The following is a 20,468-nucleotide window of genomic DNA, read 5'->3' on the forward strand; positions in this document are numbered from 1 at the left end:
TTTCAGGTATTTTAAACAAAGAGAATTTTAATTTCATGCTGCATTGTAACGTTCACCTGCTCAACAAAAGTATTTTACATCTCAAACCTCACAGCTGCACAGGAAAATAAGTGGCAGAAGGCTGATGGGATGTCCCACAGGTGTGTATGTGGGGTGTGGTCCTGATGTGTTCAGTGCATTGTTCCATAGAACAAACTGTCCACAATAAAGCATTAGCAAAACATTGGGGTATTTGTCAGAGTCAAGGATGGACAAATGTCAAAGGTTGGCCATTAAAAAGAGGCCATTTGATCATTTGTAGATGCTAAGAAGGAGTCCTGCGTGTCCCTGATGGACCTCCTAACATGGAAGGATCCTTGACTTTGAGAAACACCCTTTAGTTTGAGTGCAGCTATGTAGTGAAAAGTTAAGCCAATGCTCATGCCAATTATATGCAAAAAGGAATATATTAGAAAACCATCCAAAAACATACAAAAAATGTTTAGAACTAATCCTCAAAAACATTTATAATTTAGTTATTTAGAAATTAAAATTATTTTGTCATATTTTAGCTTTACAATACATTCAGTGAAATCAATATACCGTTTCTGACTATCCTTTTTTACTTTAACATTTATCCCAATACAAAAATACTAAAAAATCATTTCTATACATATGGAGGCCATTTGAATTCTATTTCATTTTAGTTTCCCTGAGTTGCTGTTAGACCTCGACTGTAATGGTCGGGCCGTTGGTGGGGCTCGGCTGGTCGGGGGGCTCGGTGGTGCTCTCTGCCGGCAGCAAAGCGGTCTTCTCCGTCTCGCCATCGGGAGACTGGGCTTCCTCGTTCACAATCTGCACAGAGTCCACGACCGCGGGAGCCGGAGCTGGGGCCGGGGCCGGAGCTGGGGTCGGGGCCGCCTCTGGGGCCGGGTCAGTGGTCGGGGTCGAGGCTGTGCTGGAGGTCAACTTCATGTCACCGTTCTGTATGGGGAACGCCCTCTCCATGGCTTTGTACAAGAACTGGTAATCCTCCTGTTCAGACAAAACAACAGGGTGCTTTTTTTTCTTCAAACCTCTTTGTCATTTTTGTTTGTTATTTTTACATGTTTTACGTTGTCACATTCATATCATTATATTATTACACCAATTGCTAGTTACATGAAACACAAATAATTTTTGCTGCAGAAATATGAACTTTTTCAACACTGAGCAACACTTGGCACACTGACATAGAATCCAAGTCACGGTGAAGTTGCAGGTGTTGAGGTTGAACCACATCCTTTACTGCCCGACAGGTCACTCGGTCAGCACTGCCGTAACGACTCAGTGCAGAACTGACACATGATCTTATTCATCATTATAATAATATAGTAACAGCAAAGCAATAATAATAAATTAGTCACTCTGCTTTGGGGAAATGTGAATTTGTCCACTTACGAAATGGGCGACGACTCCCCACCTCTGCTTACGCAGAACCTTGCAGACCTGGAAAACGTCGATCAGTTTTTCAGTGCTGGCGCTGTCCATCATGTTCCACAGGGCGCAGAAGGTCCCACTGCGGGACGAGCCATTACTGGGAGAGGGGGGGGGTGGCAAGAAAAGTTAAATTTGTGCGGTGGTCCAGAGTAGCGCATGCACTAAGATAAGATAAGATAAGATAAGATAAGATAAGATAAGATAAGATAAAGGGAAATTGCATTGTCACGGCAGAAAGTGGATAGAACAAAGGTAAGAGAAGCAAAAAATAAATATGTATATGTATTTATCTACACAATGTCCAATCGGTATCTACACATGTACAATGGGTAACTACCATAATACATAACTACCTATACAAAATGAAAACCCAAATCAATCTACTGCCAGTAAAAATGGCCGTGTGTCACATCCCAGTTCCTCTGGAACACCCTTGTCTGGCTCTCTGTCTGACTGCTAAAAATGAATAATAACGTCTATTATCACCTGCATGAGTAAAAACCGCCTGTGAGAGCTGAATTTACTCAAGGATTTTTGGTTTCTGTTCACATTTATGTTTAATAAAGTCATCTTGCAACGCTACATCTGACCCTCACCACTTAGAGGGGAGGCTGAGATCCCGTGATCTCCATACACTCCCATTTAATAGTAGACTGACAATATGTAGTGAATATTCCCTCTCTGGACACGGGGAACAACTCCCTAGAAAAAACCCACATGAAGGACTAATTCAGAGAGGGACCCGCGTCCCGGGCCGCAAGAGCGAGCAGTAGGCATCACTGCAGTGGGCTGACAGGAGTCATGGGTGTAAGAAGTGCATCATTTCTACGATTGTCCACGGCCATGATGATGCTCAGAGTTCATCTTTTGAAACAGTGGGACCCGGGTTGTGTCCACACCTGCACCACTTGGTTCATCTTTAACCATCACCCTTGGTGAGCAGTGGGAAGCCACGAAAGGCGCCCGAGGACCAGTGTGTGGGGACGGTGCTTTGCTCAGTGGGACCTCAGTTGCACCTTGGTGGTTCGGGATTTGAACCCACAACCCTTTGATTATGAGGCCACCTCCTTACCTGCAAGGTCATAGGTGGCCCCATTTGATTATTATGTATTAAAATCCACTCACTCGCAGTGAACCATCACAGGGACGCTCCTCTCCTCCTCGCGGCAGCCGATGCCCTGCTTGATAGCCTTGATCATGTTGGTCAGGTCCTGCGGGTTCTCGGGGAGGCCGCCCTGGGGCCACTTCTGGAACTGGTACTGACAGACCTCATGGGTGCTGGTTTTCTGAAGGGGGTGGAGCCACGCTGTTAGCTGCCACTCTTTGATGTGAAAAGATAACAGGAGAGCGATGAAAGTGCATTTTTACCTTGGAATGCAGAAGCTTGATGTTCCTGGTGATGAACGTTGAGGAGCTTGTGGTCGACGTCACCTGGACCTCCATGTCCCCGAACGTTTTCTTCTCTTCGCTCCAGTACTCAGCGCAGAGCTCCTGGAAACGTTGAGAAACATGAAGCGAAGCCACTCTCGCGTCCCCAGGACTGTCCACGAGATCTGTCCATTACCTGGTCTCCCTCCGTGCATGGGGTGAGCATCACCACGTGTTTGACGCGCATCTGGTAGATCATTTCCAGGAAATCTGCAATCGTGCCAGGCAGTGGTCCCTGAGCAGTTATCAGACTTTTGGGACACCAGTATCCCTATTGCAGGGAAGTGTTAATAAAGATTAAATATTAAAAATACTAAATATTAAAATGTCAAATTTACAATATACTTTATAGAAGATACATATTTTATATTCCACTGCAAAACCATGAACTAATATTGGTGTGTAATGTATGTTTATAATGATTATTAACGATATCGTGGTGCAGATTAATATTTAAAAAATGGTTAAAATCCAACCCATCTCACCTTCATTCTGCCTGGTTTCAATGTTTATAAATGTGAGATCATGTGACCGGCTGCGGCTAAATATCATTGTCATGTCATTGAAAGTGTCTTTAAGTCTTTAATGTCAAAGCAATCATGAAACATTTCATTATATATTATTATATAATATATTATAATACTGAATTATAAAAATGTTAGTTTCAACCATGCATTAATGGGTTGACATAGCTTGACATTGGGTGACAACTCCACAAATCAATTCTCTGCGCAGACTTACGTCAATGAAAGAGGCATTGATGTATTTGGTGGGTTCGTCCTCTTCCTCATCTGATGAGTAATCTTCATCTTCCTCGTGGTCACTAGCAGTGCTGTTCTCGGTGTTTAACTTTATTTGAACTCTGTTGTAATCATCTGTGAGCATAAAATGTGTCCAAATTTATTTCAAAATCCACAATTTAGTGGGAATGACTGACTGCAAAATGCTCCGTTGTTACATGGAATAAATGAAGAGTGGCGGTTCTTCTTCTGGTTCTCTTCGCTCATCCCGTTGTTGGAGGTTCTCCAGTTTTTGTACTTTGGAAGTCTCTGCGTAATTGGTGAGATAGAGAAATAAACCCTCAGTATCATAACACTGAGTTTCAAGGTTTGTGTGGCTGAATGCGGGGAAAAAGGAAAAGAACCTGGAACTCCGCCTCCATCAGCGTGGGCTCGTTCCTGGAGTCCCGTTCATTGAGAGTGGTGAAGGCGGAATGGAGTTCACTCAGCGGGATTTCCGTCTCTCCAAACTGGTTGTGCTCAATCAGAGCCTGGTGGATCAGGATATACTGAGCCTGGGAGAGCACACACACACACACACGCACACACACAGTGCGGATTAGATTTAACCCGTGACACCCCGAGTCTTGGACCGATGGCGGCGGCCATGGTGACAAGGCTGGCCTCACCTCCACCTGCACCATGAGGCAGCGCTGGCGCCGCAGTTTCACCACATATCCGTAGATATCCACCCGCCCCTCGGCCTCCAGACTCTCCATCATGGCGTCGATGCCGATGTAGGTTCCTGTGCGGCCCACGCCGGCGCTGAAATGTCACCGAATCACAGTTAACAGTTCCAGCTGAGAAGATTTCTACCCAGAGCACCACTTTCCATGGGAGGGCATTCATGGGAAATGTTTGGCCTTAGAAATATTTGTTCTTCTTCTTCTTTTTGAATTGATTGTTTCAGCAACTAATTATCCAATACAGGGGTTGGTAGTAACCCAGCGGGAACCCACACTTGTTTAAAAAAGCCACAGGTTCAAACCCCACTTTCTGCCATTGTGTCCCTGAGCAAGACACTGAACGCTGAGTGTCTCCCGGAGGAGACACACCACCTTACCTGCAGTGGACCACAATCGGGCCGCTGAAGAAGTTCTTGAAGGCGTTGACCCTGCGGCGGAGCTTCAGCAGGAGCTGCGGCTCGCTGGGGACCCCGTGATCGGGCCAGCTGGTGAACTGGATGTGGGTCACCTCCCTTTCAGACACCTTCTCCTTGCGCTTGCAAACACAATCAAACAGGCAGGGGGGTGAGGATCTCGGCGGGCGGCCGGGGCACGTCTCGTTCTGCACCTTCAGGAACTCACGTTGGTGAGAGTGAGGTGGCTGATGATGTAATCAGGGCACTGAACCTCCCCCTTGATCTTCACCACGAAGTCGTCGTAGATCTCCACGTCTCTGTCCACGGATGGCCAATACTGGGCACATTTGTTCTGCATGATGCAAAGAAGATATTTTTTTTGTTTGTACGATAATTCATGTATCATAATCGCCTGACACATAAATGGATGTTATTAAGCATCACGTAATAAATTAGGCTAATTTAGAATGACAGAATCAAGTATGGGCTTGAGTATCATTTACTCACCCTGTTCCCCTCCTCACAGCGAGTCACCATGACGATGATCGAGGACTGCTGCTCCCAAATCATTCTCCAGAAATCCACGATGGTCTCATCCTTGGGGCCTAAAAGCATGAAAACAGAGTGTTGAGGAAGCCATGCCAGCCTGTCTTCTGTGATCAAAGGGGCTATCGATTAGTACCTTGGGCGGCGATGTATTTCTTTGGCTCCTTGAAACCCTGTGGAGGTGAAAAACACCAACATAAAAGATGGGAACCGTGTAGAGCAGGCCCAACCCACCGAACGAACACTAACCTCGATAAAACTCGCATTTATGTAATCAGACCCGTCTCCCGCAGTCCTGGACAGCTGGACACAGTTGTAGTCGTCTAAAGAACAAATGTATACCTCCATTAACAAAGCACAAGATAAACCTCCGTGTTGGTATTACAGTCAAATCCAGCCCTGGAGACCCACTGCTGGTAAAACTGAGATGGGCCACTGAAACTGACAGTGGGACCCCAGGACCAGATCTTTAAACACCACACGATGGCATCGTCATGTGCAATTCTTACATGGAAGAATGTCCACGTAGCGATTCTTCACTTGGTTCTCGTTCCTCTTGGCTTCCTTTATTGTGTATTCGCTGAAAATCCGCGGGATGCTCTAAATCGAACACGAGGCAAAGTGTCAGGGCCCGCATGCCTCCCAAATCAGTGAATTCAGGAAAACGAGTGTGAACGTGCACCTGAAACTCGTGCATGAAGAGGCGCCCTTCATCAGCGATCTTCTTCTTGTAGGTGTCCAGGAGTGTTTCTGATGCAATTGGGTCCACATTCAGCAAGGGCTCTGTGTACGATATCATGACAGCCCGCTAGTCACTGGGCAATGAAACCACAGCTATGAATAAGCTTACAGTCGTACAGAAGAAAATTTTTTTTTTTTTTAAGACAAATAAATGGGTTTGAAGGACAATCGTTTTCTTATATGGAAGCACCACTGGATGCAGCTGTCTGGCTGTGAACATGTGTGATCAAAGTAGCATGGTTTTATGTCGCCCCCTTGTGGTCTAGGAAACCTATTACTCCAGTGTGCATTAATCAAAATTCAACTGATTGATTTCTTTCACAGGTAAACTAAAACTTTTAATCAGTAATAATGAAATAATAAATCATTAAATTTAACAAAGATTCATACCTCTGCTAAGGGGGATCGCTTCTCCTCTTTCACTGTGGGTAAACAGAGTTTTTGACTGTAAAAATCACTGAAATTAGTTGAAAAAGCTTGCAGGTACGTTAGAAAGCTGGCTTCTTACTTTGAGTTTTTCTTCTGAAGGATGTAAATTTTATGGAGGACGAAAAGGAGAGCGATTGAGGTGAGGATGATGAAGAAGATAAGGATTCCAATGACTGCTTTGTGATTGTCTGAAAAAGGGTTTAAAGTGTCAAAAAGCATAAAAAGCACACAGAGTTTGAAGAACATTTCAGTTTGAATATTATGCATTATCATTTACTGATATTTTCAATCACGTGGTCTATTCAAAGAAGGGTCATCGTTTTGGGAGTTATTATTCAGGTTCTCTTAGAATTAGATCAGAAATATTCAATTAGTGGAGCGGTACCCAAAATATTTGTGTTAGTCTATTCCAAATTTTTTGGTAAAAAATTATGTAAAAATATTATGCTAACATGGTTGTATTTTTTTAATAATTGTGTGTACAGTGTAGAATATAACTATAGAATATTTTAGAAATGCTTAAATTATAAGCAATACTTACAGCTTGTAGAAATTTCCTTTTCTCTAGCATGACTGCACAACTCCTCATTACAGGCTCTAACCTGATGACAAGAGACATTTTATTCATTAAAGTGATTATTTGCTGACAGTAAAATTTGATGAATTAAAGCAACATTTCATCCATACCTCAACCGTATATGTGGTAAAGTAGCTGAGGTCTTCAAATGTAAATGAACAAGGACTTTCCTTTTTTTCACTTTTGACTGCATTTTTTGAACCAGATAAATAAAGTTTTGCATAGTAGGTCATTTGCTGTCCTTTCCACTCTGTAGGTTTTAGCTCTACACACTTTACTGTAATGGCATTATTGGAAGACAATTCTGCTTTTCTTAGCTCTGTCATCTCCCCAGGTCCTATAAAATCATATGGATATATAATGAACAACAAAACTTATACATTTTTTGTGATCTTGCTGAAAACATTATGTAATATTTGGGTATTCATTTGACAATGTTTTTTTTACATGAATTGAAAATAATATTTGACACTTACTGCCTGGTTTGGTTTTGAATGGGTCAATTGGAATTGTCTTTACTTCTTTACCACTATAAATCACAGTAGTTGTGCATTCATATTCTGTATATGGTTCCAGTTTGCTGAGATTCTGTGACTCATGATATCGACCATCAAATTGAGCTGAAGAACAGAATTATTTAATTAATGTTTACATTTTTCATATCTTATGATATTACGGTGAAATAAAAAAAAAGCTGCAAACCAACCTATATGGGGGCCAGGAATACAAGCAACACGATAGATAAATGACTCAACGCTACAATTACTGCTCCTCTTCATCAAATTAAAAACAGCAGACGTATTCTCAATATTTATTTCCAAATCTTGATTCAAATCTGCAGGAGACATGAAGCATGTTATTATCCATCAAACACGTCACCAAGTGTGTCCACTGTACTGCAGATGGCGTCCTGCGTTGTGTCTCTGTGAGAGACGACATAAAGATCAGTTCTTGACATTTAAGGAGAAAACGAGTCTAGATAACTTAAATGAATGTATTAAGACAACTTTGTAACCTCATGACCCTGAACATGTGATATATTAGTAAGTGTGGTCGTTTCTGACTTCTGAACACAACACTCATTATTTCAAGCAAATCTGACACAACATGCGCAACATTTTTAATGTTCTTTGATTTATTTTTTTGGAGATTCTTTTTCCCTAATGGCATTATTTCAGATGAAATCCAGCGCACTGTTCTTTACATTTATTCAAATTGTTCCAAAAGTCTCCAAACATCAGGCCATGGCATCTATGACTGAGGTCGATCTCAGGATGATTGCCTTACATTTGACTCCATAGAGGGTCATTTACTGCGAGGACACAGGACTATAAGAAAAGCCTCTATCTTCTGGAGTAAATTGTCCAGAGATTGTGTGAGTTTGGTAGAATCGCGACCCCCATTTCTTGGATAGCATGGTCTTCTTGTTTCGTTTTTTTTTTTTTTGCTTCATCTTTCAGGTGTAGTATTCCACTTGTCTAAACTCTTCTCTCCTGGTTATTTCCATTAACCACATCTTTGCATAACCATAACCTTATTATAAATACATCTTGGTTGGTTTGGAAACGAGCAGCTACTATAATAAAATGTGTATCTGGACAGCTCTATATGCTCTTTTCTGTCTCGATTTAAAAAAAAAAAAAAAAGGCTTTTCATCTGAAATTGTTCAGGAAGAAAAGTGCACAGCATGCGAATAGAACTGATTTAAAAATGAAAGTGCCAATAATTCATGCAACGATCCTCCCCGGCGTCCAGCGTGAGCTGGGCATGATTACCGGCCCCAGGTCACTGAGTGCAGGCCCCGCCCCTTCCTGATTAACCTCTACCCGGTTTCCCTCCTTTATAGGAGTACCTGCACCAGTGTTCCGGGTCCGGTATTTGCCATCTGTCCGTCACTGTGTGTCTGCGTGGCGTCAGTATGTGGTGTTGCTGAGTGGGTTTTGTCGGTGGGCGAACCCCTAGTAGACCTCGCCTGCGGTTTTACTGAGTCTGGACATTGGGCTGGAGTCAGTGTGACTCTGGAGTGTCTCTGTGTAGGTGAAGTGTGTGTGTGTTCCCCGAATGAGTGTAACCTTTCATTTGCCCAAAGTACAGCCCTATGTGTTTGTCCAGTTTAAAATAAAATGGTCCTTCCCTTCTTTGGTGTCGTGACACTACAAGAATTGGGGGAATGACAAGGTATCAGAGTCTTTTTCTCTACACACAACATGTCATTGTTTCATAGAAAATAAGGAAATTCTGAAATAAGCACTTTAAATAAATCAGCATTTGCCCAATATTTAGGGGACATAAAGACTTAGATAAACAGTGGTTTTATTTTGACTGGTTTATATTGGTGCCTTGCACAGTACCGTATGTATAAAATATACTGAAACATGCCTATCATAATAGCAGGAAGACCACAGTGAGCAACATAATAATAAAATAATATGTAGTTTTACTCACCACATGTGGGTTTATATTTCACAGATGCGATAGTGACGTTTTTGTAAATCCCTGTACATGTGTATTCTCTGTAGGGTGTCAAAGTTTCCACAGTTCTATGGTTCTCAGCTGTAAATGCATGAAAATGCAAAAAAAAAAAAGAATTTTTTCATTTGCTTGATTAACTCTTCTATACATTAATTGACATATTTTGCAATACCAATGCAAACTGGACCACATTTGATGACTTACCTTCACAAGTGATTGTCACATATGTTTGATTGCAATTTGAAGGTAAGTTTTTATATGTCCAGTTGGCGTTAAAGCCACCCAGTTGTGGGAGTTTAATAACTGCAATGTTCAGAATTCAGAAGATAATAAAGTCATAATCAAACACATACAAACATTCTGTTACATACAGAATGGATACAGAAAAAATATGAAATGATTCCAGAAAGAGAGGCTGCAGTACAATTACTGTATTGTAAATTGTAGTATTTATACCCTGATTTACTTGTTTGAATGAGAACTATATTTTGCCAGCAGGACTCTCTGTCCTTCAATGTACAATAAAGTGGTGTGATTATCTAACATTATCTTTCTATGGTTTGCCCATATTATAAGAATTAGTGAAACACAGTGAGAATAATGTAAAATAATAATAATAATAACAACAACACTGTAATGTTATATATATTATAGATATATAATGTCAGATATATAGATGTTTGTTGAATCCCTACATAGCAGAGAAGAGCAGAATGAGATGAACTCATACCTGGGGGGATGAACACGATCTTATTTACTTGCTGACATCCCTCTTGGTTTAAAGTGAAGGCTTCATTTTTGCATGTGTGATCTTGACTTAAATCGAAACAGTTTTCTTTAGAGTTTTTCCAGCTGGTTTTAAAACACACTTGTTGAGATGTTGAGCGATTGAGGTGCCATTCTGTAATAAAATCATCTTCTTCTAAAAAGTAATGATGAAAAACAGGCTTTAAAGTCGTCAGAGATTCTAATGAGGGTGTTTGATATTGGCAGATTGGAAGTAGAGTGATTCAGATTTAAACTTGGGATTTAGAACTGGGTTTTAAACATAATTTAAATATCTGGATAAATGTATATTTCTGCTCTTACCTAGTTCTTTTGTTTTAACCGTTGTTTGATTCTGATGGACACAAGTGCCATGGGTGTCTGTACAACGGACACTGATGTTGTACGTGGTGCACTGATTCAGTGGCTTCAGCAAACAGCCATCCATGCCGATGAAATGTTTGGAATGATTCTTGCTTGAGTTGCCGTGAAAGTAGTCCACAGAGCAGTCCACACCAGAGATGTTCACATTGATCTTTATACCGTTGTCAATCGCCTCGGCTATTAGCCGTGTTCCATTTCCTGAAATATACCAGGGTGGCGTTGAAGACCCACTACGACACTGCAGAGAACATTTGAAATGATAAAAAACATGCAACTCACCACAAGTGTGTGCTCCTGGTGGGGAAAGGAGGAAGAGAGAATATGAATTAGGAAGGGCCGCTCAGACATTTAGCAGAATTTACAGAAAAATAAAACACCAAATAATGAAGCGCACAGGGCTGTTTTTATAGTTGGGTCCGGAATTTTAAGGTAATAATTCTGCTGAGACTGCAGGCAGAAGTGATTTAAAGATAAGTGCACATGAGTGAATTAGCATTTATTACGCTTTTTAATAATCACCTTGTGAAATTTCTAAAATGCTTTACTTTATTATATAAAAAAAGATGTGATTTCTGCACTCCTTCTCAGCATATGCAGCACGTATTTATGCAAGAAGTAAACAGAGGATGGACAGAGAAGTGCTTCACCTTATTATCACCTTACGGTCAATGAAGAAATGTGTGATGATTGTGTTTTTGTTTTTTTTTATGAATTATCTGCACTGTGTATGGATTTTAATGTAAGCAACCCACTCACACACTGGAGGAAACTCACAAAGCATTACCGAGCTCTGTTGGGGAAGAACCCATGAGGCACGGGTGCTACAGCTGAGGCAAGTGCTTTGTTACCTGGAGAGGTGGGGGTGATGGAGCTGATGTGTGTGGAGGAATGTATGATAACTGGCCATAACTGTTATGGTGAGAGGTGGTAAGTTCTCCTCGATGTGATGGTCATGATGCAGAATCTACAGGAGGGATGATGCTGGTACCTGGTGTCTTGTCTATTGAAGCGGGGATGAGTGGAGGTGAGGTGGTGTTAGTGGAAGTCGAGATGTCTGACGTTTTAGCTTTGTGAGGGAGAACCAGGTGAAATTACAACAGGTCAGGAAGGTAGAAATAAAATGAATATTTTAGAATGAAAATTAGGAGATTCTGGTCCATTGAGGGCAGCAGCTTCACATCCTCACTAGATGCTAAACCCAAAATGTATTATTGAGCTTTATTGAAATTTTTAGAGTAAAAATTTGTACATTGGACATGTCAAATGTTTATGGTTATGGTTACGTGGAACTCAGACTGGACAAAACCATTTGAAAGACGTTAAGCCAGGAACAGACAAATACGGGAACCTGAGATCCATGTCTGCCTGGGTGCAGACATGCTGCAGGGCGTTTGTTACCTGGAGAGGTGGTGTTGGTGGTGGTGTTGGAGCTGCTGTGCGTGGAAGATTGAATGGTGGTGTTTGTAGAAGCTGAAAAGTGCATGAAAGAAAGGCAGCTCAGGGACGTGGAAAAGTTTAACATGTTCTTTTTCCAGTTTGAACTAACGGCCTCCTTAGATTAAAAAATGTTCTTCAATTTGATAGCAAAAGGATCACTGACTTTACTTTATGGCTTTAGATAGAAACATACTTAATGATGTGTAGACCACTTTAATCACGTCAGAAAACATGTATTCTTTTTGAATAACAGCAAATATCTTGTTAGTCATGGATGGTTTACACCACACTGGCCAGAACTGTGTTAATCTGGGACAAAGTGGTTATGGTGAGAGGTGGTAAGTTACTGGGCTCCTGTTCAGTAACAAGAACTGACTGAGTTTTCAGTTCTCCTCGATGTGACGGTCATGATGCAGAATCTACAGGAGGGATGAAGCTGGTACCTGGTGTCTTGTATGTTGAAGCGGTGATGAGTGGAGGTGAGGTGGTGTTAGTGGAAGTTGGGGGGACTGAAGTTTTAGCTGTGTGGGGCAGAACCAGGTGAAAGTACAACAGTTCAGTAAAGTAAAGCCATAGAATTGAAACCAGACTGGATAGAGTAGAAAACAGGAGGGTTTGGTACATTGAGAGCTGAGACAAGCTTCAGATAAAATGTGATCTTTTAAAAATAATTTGGTCTAGAACTGTAAAAAATGTGTTATCATACCATTTGTTATGTGTTATCATTTGTTATGAGGTCACGGTGCCCAGCCCCACCAGGGCACACTAGTTTGCTGTTTGTATTGTCCCAGTGCCCTTTATTGTTTCTTAGGTTTCATTCCCCAATCTAGAACGGACGTAATGTGTGCCATGTACCAGTGTTGTGTTGTGTGTTTCCAGCCACTGAGAGCCATGTTTTCATTCATAAAAAAATTTCAGTCTCACAATGTTGAGGGCATTTGCCTCCCCCAATTCCAGGTGTGGCATGACAGAACACAAGACACTGCAGGTGTAGAAGGCGACGACCAGGGGATGAGGGCGTCCCTCACGTCTCAGCATAGGCATCAGTGGGCAAGGGTCGAGCAATGGTGCGGTGAGCACAACATCTGACCACCATGAGCCTCCACCCTTACCGGCTGCCACCTGTCCTGGCGACCCCGACGCCAGCGTTTGTTGGCATTCTGGTTTCATTGGGGCTGACTGTGCCACCACTGATGGTCACACTCCCCATGCTCCCCAGAGGGTCAGCAGTGAGAAGTCAGCCCCGCCCACGTGTCACAGCTTTTACGTGCATATTTGTGCTAGAAATAAATCGCTCACACCCCCATTCCCCCCGGCTACCCCTTATCTACTCTGTGCCCCTGCCTGGTCCCCCCCAGCAAAAAACATTCCTGCCCACCGTGAGGTGTAGCTGCCTGAGTGCCCGGGCCCATGCTGGAGTGGAAGGAGGAGAAAAACCCAAAGATGCAAAGGCTGGAATAACAGGGATTCACACTAGTCTGTAGCATGTCTGGAGCATGTCTGGAGCATGACTGGAACTAGTCTGGAACATGTCTGGAACATGTCTGGAACTAGTCTGGAACATGTCTGGAACATGACTGGAACATGACTGGAACTAGTCTGTAACATGTCTGGAACATGTCTGGAGCATGTCTGTAACATGCCTGTAACATGTCTGGAACATGTCTGGAACTAGTCTGGAACATGTCTGGAACATGTCTGTAACATGTCTGTAACATGTCTGGAGCATGCCTGGAACTAGTCTAGAACATGTCTGGAACTAGTCTGGAACATGTCTGGAACTAGTCTGGAACATGTCTGGAACATGTCTGGAGCATGCCTGAAACATGTCTGAAACATGTCTGGAGCATGCCTGGAACATGTCTGGAACATGTCTGGAGCATGCCTGGAACATGTCTGGAACATGTCTGGAGCATGACTGGAACATGTCTGGAGCATGTCTGGAGCATGAATGGAACATGTCTGGAACATGTCTGGAGCATGCCTGGAACTAGTCTAGAACATGTCTGGAGCATGACTGGAACTAGTCTGGAACATGTCTGGAGCATGCCTGGAACATGTCTGGAACATGTCAGGAACATGTCTGGAGCTTGACTGGAACTAGTCTGGAACATGTCTGTAACATGCCTGGAACATGTCTGTAACATGCCTGGAACATGCCTGGAACATGCCTGGAACATGTCAGGAACATGTCTGTAACATGCCTGGAACATGTCTGGAGCATGACTGGAACTAGTCTGGAACATGTCTGTAACATGCCTGGAACATGTCAGGAACATGTCTGTAACATGCCTGGAACATGTCTGGAGCATGTCTGGAACATGTCTGTAACATGTCTGGAGCATGACTGGAACTAGTCTGGAACATGTCTGGAGCATGCCTGGAACATGTCTGGAACATGTCTGGAGCATGACTGGAACATGTCTGGAGCATGTCTGGAGCATGAATGGAACATGTCTGGAACATGTCTGGAGCATGCCTGGAACTAGTCTAGAACATGTCTGGAGCATGACTGGAACTAGTCTGGAACATGTCTGGAACATGTCTGGAACTAGTCTGGAACATGTCTGGAACATGACTGGAACATGACTGGAACTAGTCTGTAACATGTCTGGAACATGTCTGGAGCATGACTGGAACAGGTCTGGAACATGTCTGGAACATGTCTGGAGCATGTCTGGAACATGACTGGAACTTGTCTGGAACATGTCTGGAACATGTCTGTAACATGCCTGGAGCATGTCTGTAACATGCCTGTAACATGTCTGGAACATGTCTGGAACTAGTCTGGAACATGTCTGGAACATGTCTGTAACATGTCTGGAGCATGCCTGGAACTAGTCTAGAACATGTCTGGAACTAGTCTGGAACATGTCTGGAACTAGTCTGGAACATGTCTGGAACTAGTCTGGAACATGTCTGGAACATGTCTGGAGCATGCCTGAAACATGTCTGAAACATGTCTGGAGCATGCCTGGAACATGTCTGGAACATGTCTGGAGCATGCCTGGAACATGTCTGGAGCATGACTGGAACATGTCTGGAGCATGTCTGGAGCATGAATGGAACATGTCTGGAACATGTCTGGAGCATGCCTGGAACTAGTCTAGAACATGTCTGGAGCATGACTGGAACTAGTCTGGAACATGTCTGGAGCATGCCTGGAACATGTCTGGAACATGTCAGGAACATGTCTGGAGCTTGACTGGAACTAGTCTGGAACATGTCTGTAACATGCCTGGAACATGTCTGTAACATGCCTGGAACATGCCTGGAACATGTCAGGAACATGTCTGTAACATGCCTGGAACATGTCTGGAGCATGACTGGAACTAGTCTGGAACATGTCTGTAACATGCCTGGAACATGTCAGGAACATGTCTGTAACATGCCTGGAACATGTCTGGAGCATGTCTGTAACATGTCTGGAGCATGACTGGAACTAGTCTGGAACATGTCTGGAGCATGCCTGGAACATGTCTGGAACATGTCTGGAGCATGACTGGAACATGTCTGGAGCATGTCTGGAGCATGAATGGAACATGTCTGGAACATGTCTGGAGCATGCCTGGAACTAGTCTAGAACATGTCTGGAGCATGACTGGAACTAGTCTGGAACATGTCTGGAGCATGCCTGGAACATGTCTGGAACATGTCTGGAGCTTGACTGGAACTAGTCTGGAACATGTCTGTAACATGCCTGGAACATGCCTGGAACATGTCAGGAACATGTCTGTAACATGCCTGGAACATGTCAGGAACATGTCTGTAACATGCCTGGAACATGTCTGGAACATGTCTGTAACATGTCTGGAGCATGACTGGAACTAGTCTGGAACATGTTTAATAGCAGAAATGTGAACATTTGAACATTTTTGTTAGTGTTGTGTGAATGTGAGGAGGTGTGAACTGATGTTAGATACTTGAGGAGTGGTCTTAAAGTAGAGATGAAGGTGTTACCTGGACCCTCATCTATGGAGGTGTTGGTGGAGCGGCCAGGTTGGTCTGTGTGGAAGAACCAGGTTAATTTAAAACGTTATTAAAACTTTTATCTAATCTATAATCCACATTTTACAAAAGGAACCACACTAACATGAGCCAGGATTACAGTCATAATCTAGTCTAGAAGTGTTGACTGGCTTTAGGTCCTGGGTGGAAATGTAAAGATCAGATAGCATGATATTTACCTTGGTCACCTTTCTTGGGTTTATTGTCTGTTTTTGAGAACAGAACAAAGACCACAAATCAAGAAGGAAACTTTATACTATTATAGTGTTCGGTGTACAGAGACGTGTACTCATATTCATAATTGTTCTATACATCAAAAATATGAGCATTGAATCAGATATTCTGGTTTATTTTAATGCTCTTTTCCCAAATTAAGGGGACATTCTGTGTTTAATAGCAGGCATGTGAACATTTGAACATTTTTGTTGGTGTGTTGTGTGAACGTGAGGAGGTGTGAACTGATGTTAGATGCTTGGTGTCCAGGTGAAGATGAGGAGTGGTCTAAAGCAGTGATGAAGCTGTTACCTGGACCCTCATCATTGGAGGGGTTGGTGCGTGTGGGTGAGCTGGTGCGTGTGGGTGAGGGGGCAGGAGTTTTGTCTGTGTGGTAGAACCAGGTTTGTTTTAGACTTAAATTTGGTCCATTTAGACACCAAACACAATGATAAGAAAATACAAACCAGATTATCTCACAGAAATCCCCCAGCAGGATTCACACTGGGACAGACTCAGTTTATATATTTGATCAACTTTTATCTAATCTATAATCCATATTCTACAGAAGGAACAGCGCTCACATGAGCCAGGATTACAGCCATAATCTAGTCTAGAAGTGGTGACTGGCTTTAGGTCCTGGGTGGAAATGTAAAGATCAGACAGCATGATATTTACCTTGGTCACCTTTCTTGGGTTTATTGTCTGTTTTTGAGAACAGAACAAAGACAACAAATCAAGAAGGAAACTTACAGAAATGCAGTGGAACCATTACAAAACGTTCATAAATAAACTATTATAGTGTTCGGTGTACAGAGACGTGTACTCGGTATCATAATTGTTCTATACATCAAAAATATGAGCTTTGAATCAGATATTCTGGTTCATTTTAATGCTCTTTTCCCAAATGAAGGGGACATTCTGTGTTTAATAGCAGGCATGTGAACATTTGAACATTTTTGTTGGTGTGTTGTGTGAACGTGAGGAGGTGTGAACTGATGTTAGATGCTTGGTGTCCAGGTGAAGATGAGGAGTGGTCTAAAGCAGTGATGAAGCTGTTACCTGGACCCTCATCATTGGAGGGGTTGGTGCGTGTGGGTGAGCTGGTGCGTGTGGGTGAGGGGGCAGGAGTTTTGTCTGTGTGGTAGAACCAGGTTTGTTTTAGACTTAAATTTGGTCCATTTAGACACCAAACACAATGATAAGAAAATACAAACCAGATTATCTCACAGAAATCCCCCAGCAGGATTCAAACTGGGACAGACACAGTTTATATATATTTTTAGATATACTTTTATCTAATCTATAATCCATATTTTACAGAAGGAACAGCGCTCACATGAGCCAGGATTACAATCATAATCTAGTCTAGAAGTGGTGACTGGTTTTAGGTCCTGGGTGGAAATGTAATGATCAGATAGCAAGATATTTACCTTGGTCACCATTGGTGGAGTCAATGCCTGTGTTTGAGAAAAAAAATAAATAAATTAATGAAATGCAGTGTAACCATTACAAGGACTTCATAAATAAAGTGTGTAAGTGTTCAGCATACAGACACAAGTACTCAGGGTAGAATAAAAAGTCACAATGAAGGTGAGCTTTGGATCTGTACACCATTGAAATATTCCATATATTGCAGTCCAATGTCCATTCGTTCTGTACCCTATTTATTTCAGGCAGTAATGCACCTCCTAAAATCTCCAGAAACAGTTAATGTTACTGTTGTATCTAGAAAAGTTCCCAATTCACTTTGGTCTTATACACAAATGATTTTTTTTTGCACAGCAAAGATTTTCTGTTTCAGATCGAATAAAAAAAAAATCGTTTTGTCCTGGAAAACAAAGCCAAGTCCATATTGAGTAGCTTTTTAGTGACAATAGTGACAGTCACAATAACCCCGCAGTTTCACCCCATATCCCATGAACCCCCCCAAACAATTCTGGCAGTAAATTACCATCAAAAGTCACATAATTAGTGAAATGATGTCCACATGTGTGCAATCTATGTGTCACATGATATGTCGGTATAAAAGCCACCAAGCAAGAGGCAGCACACCGTGAAGACCAAGAACCTCTCCAAACGAGGCAGGGACCACGTTGTAGGTTATAATAAAAGATTAAAATCCTCGATGATCCCCTGTGTCAGGCTGTCTGTGATTTGGGACTGAGGCGGAGGTTCACCTTCCAGCAGGACAATGAACCAAAGCACACGCTCAAGTGGTTTAAGGGGAAACATGTAGATGCAGCCAAAAAGTCCAGTGCCTAAATCCAAATGGGAATCTGTGGTTAGGCCTGAAAGTTCCTCTTTACAAGCTGTGGCACATAGGTAATGAAATTATGATATTTCCGCAGCAGTAATGCATGAACACGTGCCCGTTTTCTCGCGTGCAGCGCATTGTTGAAGCCGGGGTTGCTTTGTGTTTTAAGATTTTTTTTCCAACTTGTCAAAGCTGGAGTGCAGTGCTCGGTGCATGCAAGCCTAGCAGGGCACAGTGTAGAGGAAAGAGGCGTAGTTACTGGCGGTTTCGAAGCCAGCGGCTTAGCCTGGTTAACACGGCAACGTGTCATGTACAAGATCGGCTCTATTTCAGCGCTTAAACCACAACTTCCTGCAAAGAGTGTGTTTCTGTCTCTTTCTCTTTCTCTAAAAGCCTTTCTCTCTCTTCTGTCCCTAATTTCAAGATTAAAAAGTAAATAAATTTAGTTTCACATCAAACCTATGTATGCGTTCATATAAATAACCGTTTATATAAGCCTGGCCTACTTTATTCTGCATGACACTGCAATTTATGATCATTTTCTCAACTTGTGTTTTCTCATCTGTCTGAAGTGAGACCTTTCGCACTCACAGGAAGTGTGTGGGGTCTGACCTTCCTATAAGGATACAAGCAACCAGCTTCATGGTTAGTAAGTAGATGTTTGGTTCAATAGTCATTCAAAATGAAGAGAACAGTTTTTTCTCTTTGTTGTAGCTGTATTGAGATGTCTCTCTCTCTTTATTGTAATAAATAAAACTTAAATTTGTACTGTGCCTTTCAAGGAAACCAACGCCACTTTACAAAATGAACCAAAGGACATTTAATAATGAAGTAAAATGTGGAGACAACTATAGCACGATGGAACTGGGGCAGTGGTGGCCTAGCGGTTAAGGAAGCGGCCCCGTAATCAGAAGGTTGCCGGTTCGAATCCCGATCCACAAAGGTGCCACTGAGGTGCCACTGAGCAAAAGCACCGTCCCCACACACTGCTCCCCGGGCGCCGGTCATGGCTGCCCACTGCTCACCAAGGGTGATGGGATAAATGCAGAGGACAAATTTCACTGTGTGCACCGTGTGCTGTGCTGCTGTGTATCACATGTGACAATCACTTCACTTTACTTACTTTACTTAACTATCAACGATTTCTAAAGGCCTGTTACCGTTCAAGTCTGTTCTCCAAAACACCACTGAATAATGCAAACTACAGTAAAAAGCTACATCTGAATGGACCGCACCAAGAATTCCTTTATACTGGGGGATATATCGAGATTAGCATTGGATGATTCCAGAATTAAAATTCAGCCAAAAATACATCGCAAATATAACTAAATCACAAAAAAATTACCTAATTTCACAATGCTTAATTAGAAATTAAATGGAGATACTGTGCAGCTGTATACTGCCTGAGGCCTGTAGGTTTTAATGTAAAGAAAACGGAATAAGTAACCCAAGTATTTTTAACTTAAATAAAATAATATGAACAAGTCATTAGCGATAGGTAAGTAATACATAAGATTTAAGAAATGTGAAATTCATTAAAGTGAGTATAGGCACATGGTCTTTGAGGATAAAAAATAAGCAAACTATGTAAATCATTAGCTATTCAATTATTTATGATGTCGAGAAATGCTAAGAGAGGCTTAAACTGGCCATTCAGATTTGCATCAGATTCAATAATAAGCGATCATCAACGCTGTAATCAAGCGGCTCCTCTTTACCCAGCCAAGCCAATGCCAGAGTTTCATGTACAGTAAGAGAACCATACCATACATCCTTTAACTGATTTCCTTAAACTCCATTTTACAGACAGACCTGCCAGGAAGAGAGAACATCTCAAAATGGTACAAGGAAGTGGTAAGGCCTAAGCCTGTGATGCATCAAAAAAAGAGAAGA

General features: G+C 42.3%; 1 protein-coding gene across 11 annotated transcripts in view; it reads right to left on the reverse strand.

The window, feature by feature from the left end:
- The window catches only part of ptprc (protein tyrosine phosphatase receptor type C), a 39,229-nt gene continuing 18,761 nt past the window's right edge, over window positions 1-20,468 (reverse strand). For 3 of the 11 annotated variants that reach the window (XM_028961245.1, XM_028961244.1, XM_028961243.1), the window contains 35 exons: window positions 17,752-17,778; window positions 17,381-17,455; window positions 16,997-17,023; window positions 16,631-16,705; window positions 16,285-16,311; window positions 16,058-16,102; window positions 12,059-12,130; window positions 11,649-11,726; window positions 10,940-10,954; window positions 10,601-10,858; window positions 10,242-10,433; window positions 9,716-9,814; window positions 9,485-9,592; window positions 7,746-7,874; window positions 7,516-7,659; window positions 7,150-7,376; window positions 7,004-7,064; window positions 6,542-6,650; window positions 6,424-6,455; window positions 5,975-6,075; window positions 5,802-5,892; window positions 5,542-5,615; window positions 5,429-5,465; window positions 5,254-5,351; window positions 4,973-5,098; window positions 4,729-4,886; window positions 4,295-4,430; window positions 4,031-4,180; window positions 3,845-3,935; window positions 3,628-3,761; window positions 3,023-3,157; window positions 2,827-2,949; window positions 2,584-2,744; window positions 1,420-1,555; window positions 1-1,014 (listed from right to left, as the gene is read on the reverse strand). In XM_028961245.1, coding sequence (XP_028817078.1) covers window positions 703-1,014; window positions 1,420-1,555; window positions 2,584-2,744; window positions 2,827-2,949; window positions 3,023-3,157; window positions 3,628-3,761; window positions 3,845-3,935; window positions 4,031-4,180; window positions 4,295-4,430; window positions 4,729-4,886; window positions 4,973-5,098; window positions 5,254-5,351; window positions 5,429-5,465; window positions 5,542-5,615; window positions 5,802-5,892; window positions 5,975-6,075; window positions 6,424-6,455; window positions 6,542-6,650; window positions 7,004-7,064; window positions 7,150-7,376; window positions 7,516-7,659; window positions 7,746-7,874; window positions 9,485-9,592; window positions 9,716-9,814; window positions 10,242-10,433; window positions 10,601-10,858; window positions 10,940-10,954; window positions 11,649-11,726; window positions 12,059-12,130; window positions 16,058-16,102; window positions 16,285-16,311; window positions 16,631-16,705; window positions 16,997-17,023; window positions 17,381-17,455; window positions 17,752-17,778 — 3,863 coding nt within the window. In that variant the 3' untranslated portion in view covers window positions 1-702. Of the gene's footprint in view, window positions 1,015-1,419; window positions 1,556-2,583; window positions 2,745-2,826; window positions 2,950-3,022; window positions 3,158-3,627; window positions 3,762-3,844; window positions 3,936-4,030; window positions 4,181-4,294; window positions 4,431-4,728; window positions 4,887-4,972; window positions 5,099-5,253; window positions 5,352-5,428; window positions 5,466-5,541; window positions 5,616-5,801; window positions 5,893-5,974; window positions 6,076-6,423; window positions 6,456-6,541; window positions 6,651-7,003; window positions 7,065-7,149; window positions 7,377-7,515; window positions 7,660-7,745; window positions 7,875-9,484; window positions 9,593-9,715; window positions 9,815-10,241; window positions 10,434-10,600; window positions 10,859-10,939; window positions 10,955-11,648; window positions 11,727-12,058; window positions 12,131-12,540; window positions 13,359-16,057; window positions 16,103-16,284; window positions 16,312-16,630; window positions 16,706-16,996; window positions 17,024-17,380; window positions 17,456-17,751; window positions 17,779-20,468 lie in introns of those variants that run through there. The other 8 variants (XM_028961247.1, XM_028961246.1, XM_028961248.1 and 5 more) reach the window with 8 other exon arrangements.

This window comes from Denticeps clupeoides, chromosome 19, assembly GCF_900700375.1.
Source record: "Denticeps clupeoides chromosome 19, fDenClu1.1, whole genome shotgun sequence".
Taxonomy (NCBI): Eukaryota; Metazoa; Chordata; class Actinopteri; order Clupeiformes; family Denticipitidae; genus Denticeps; species Denticeps clupeoides.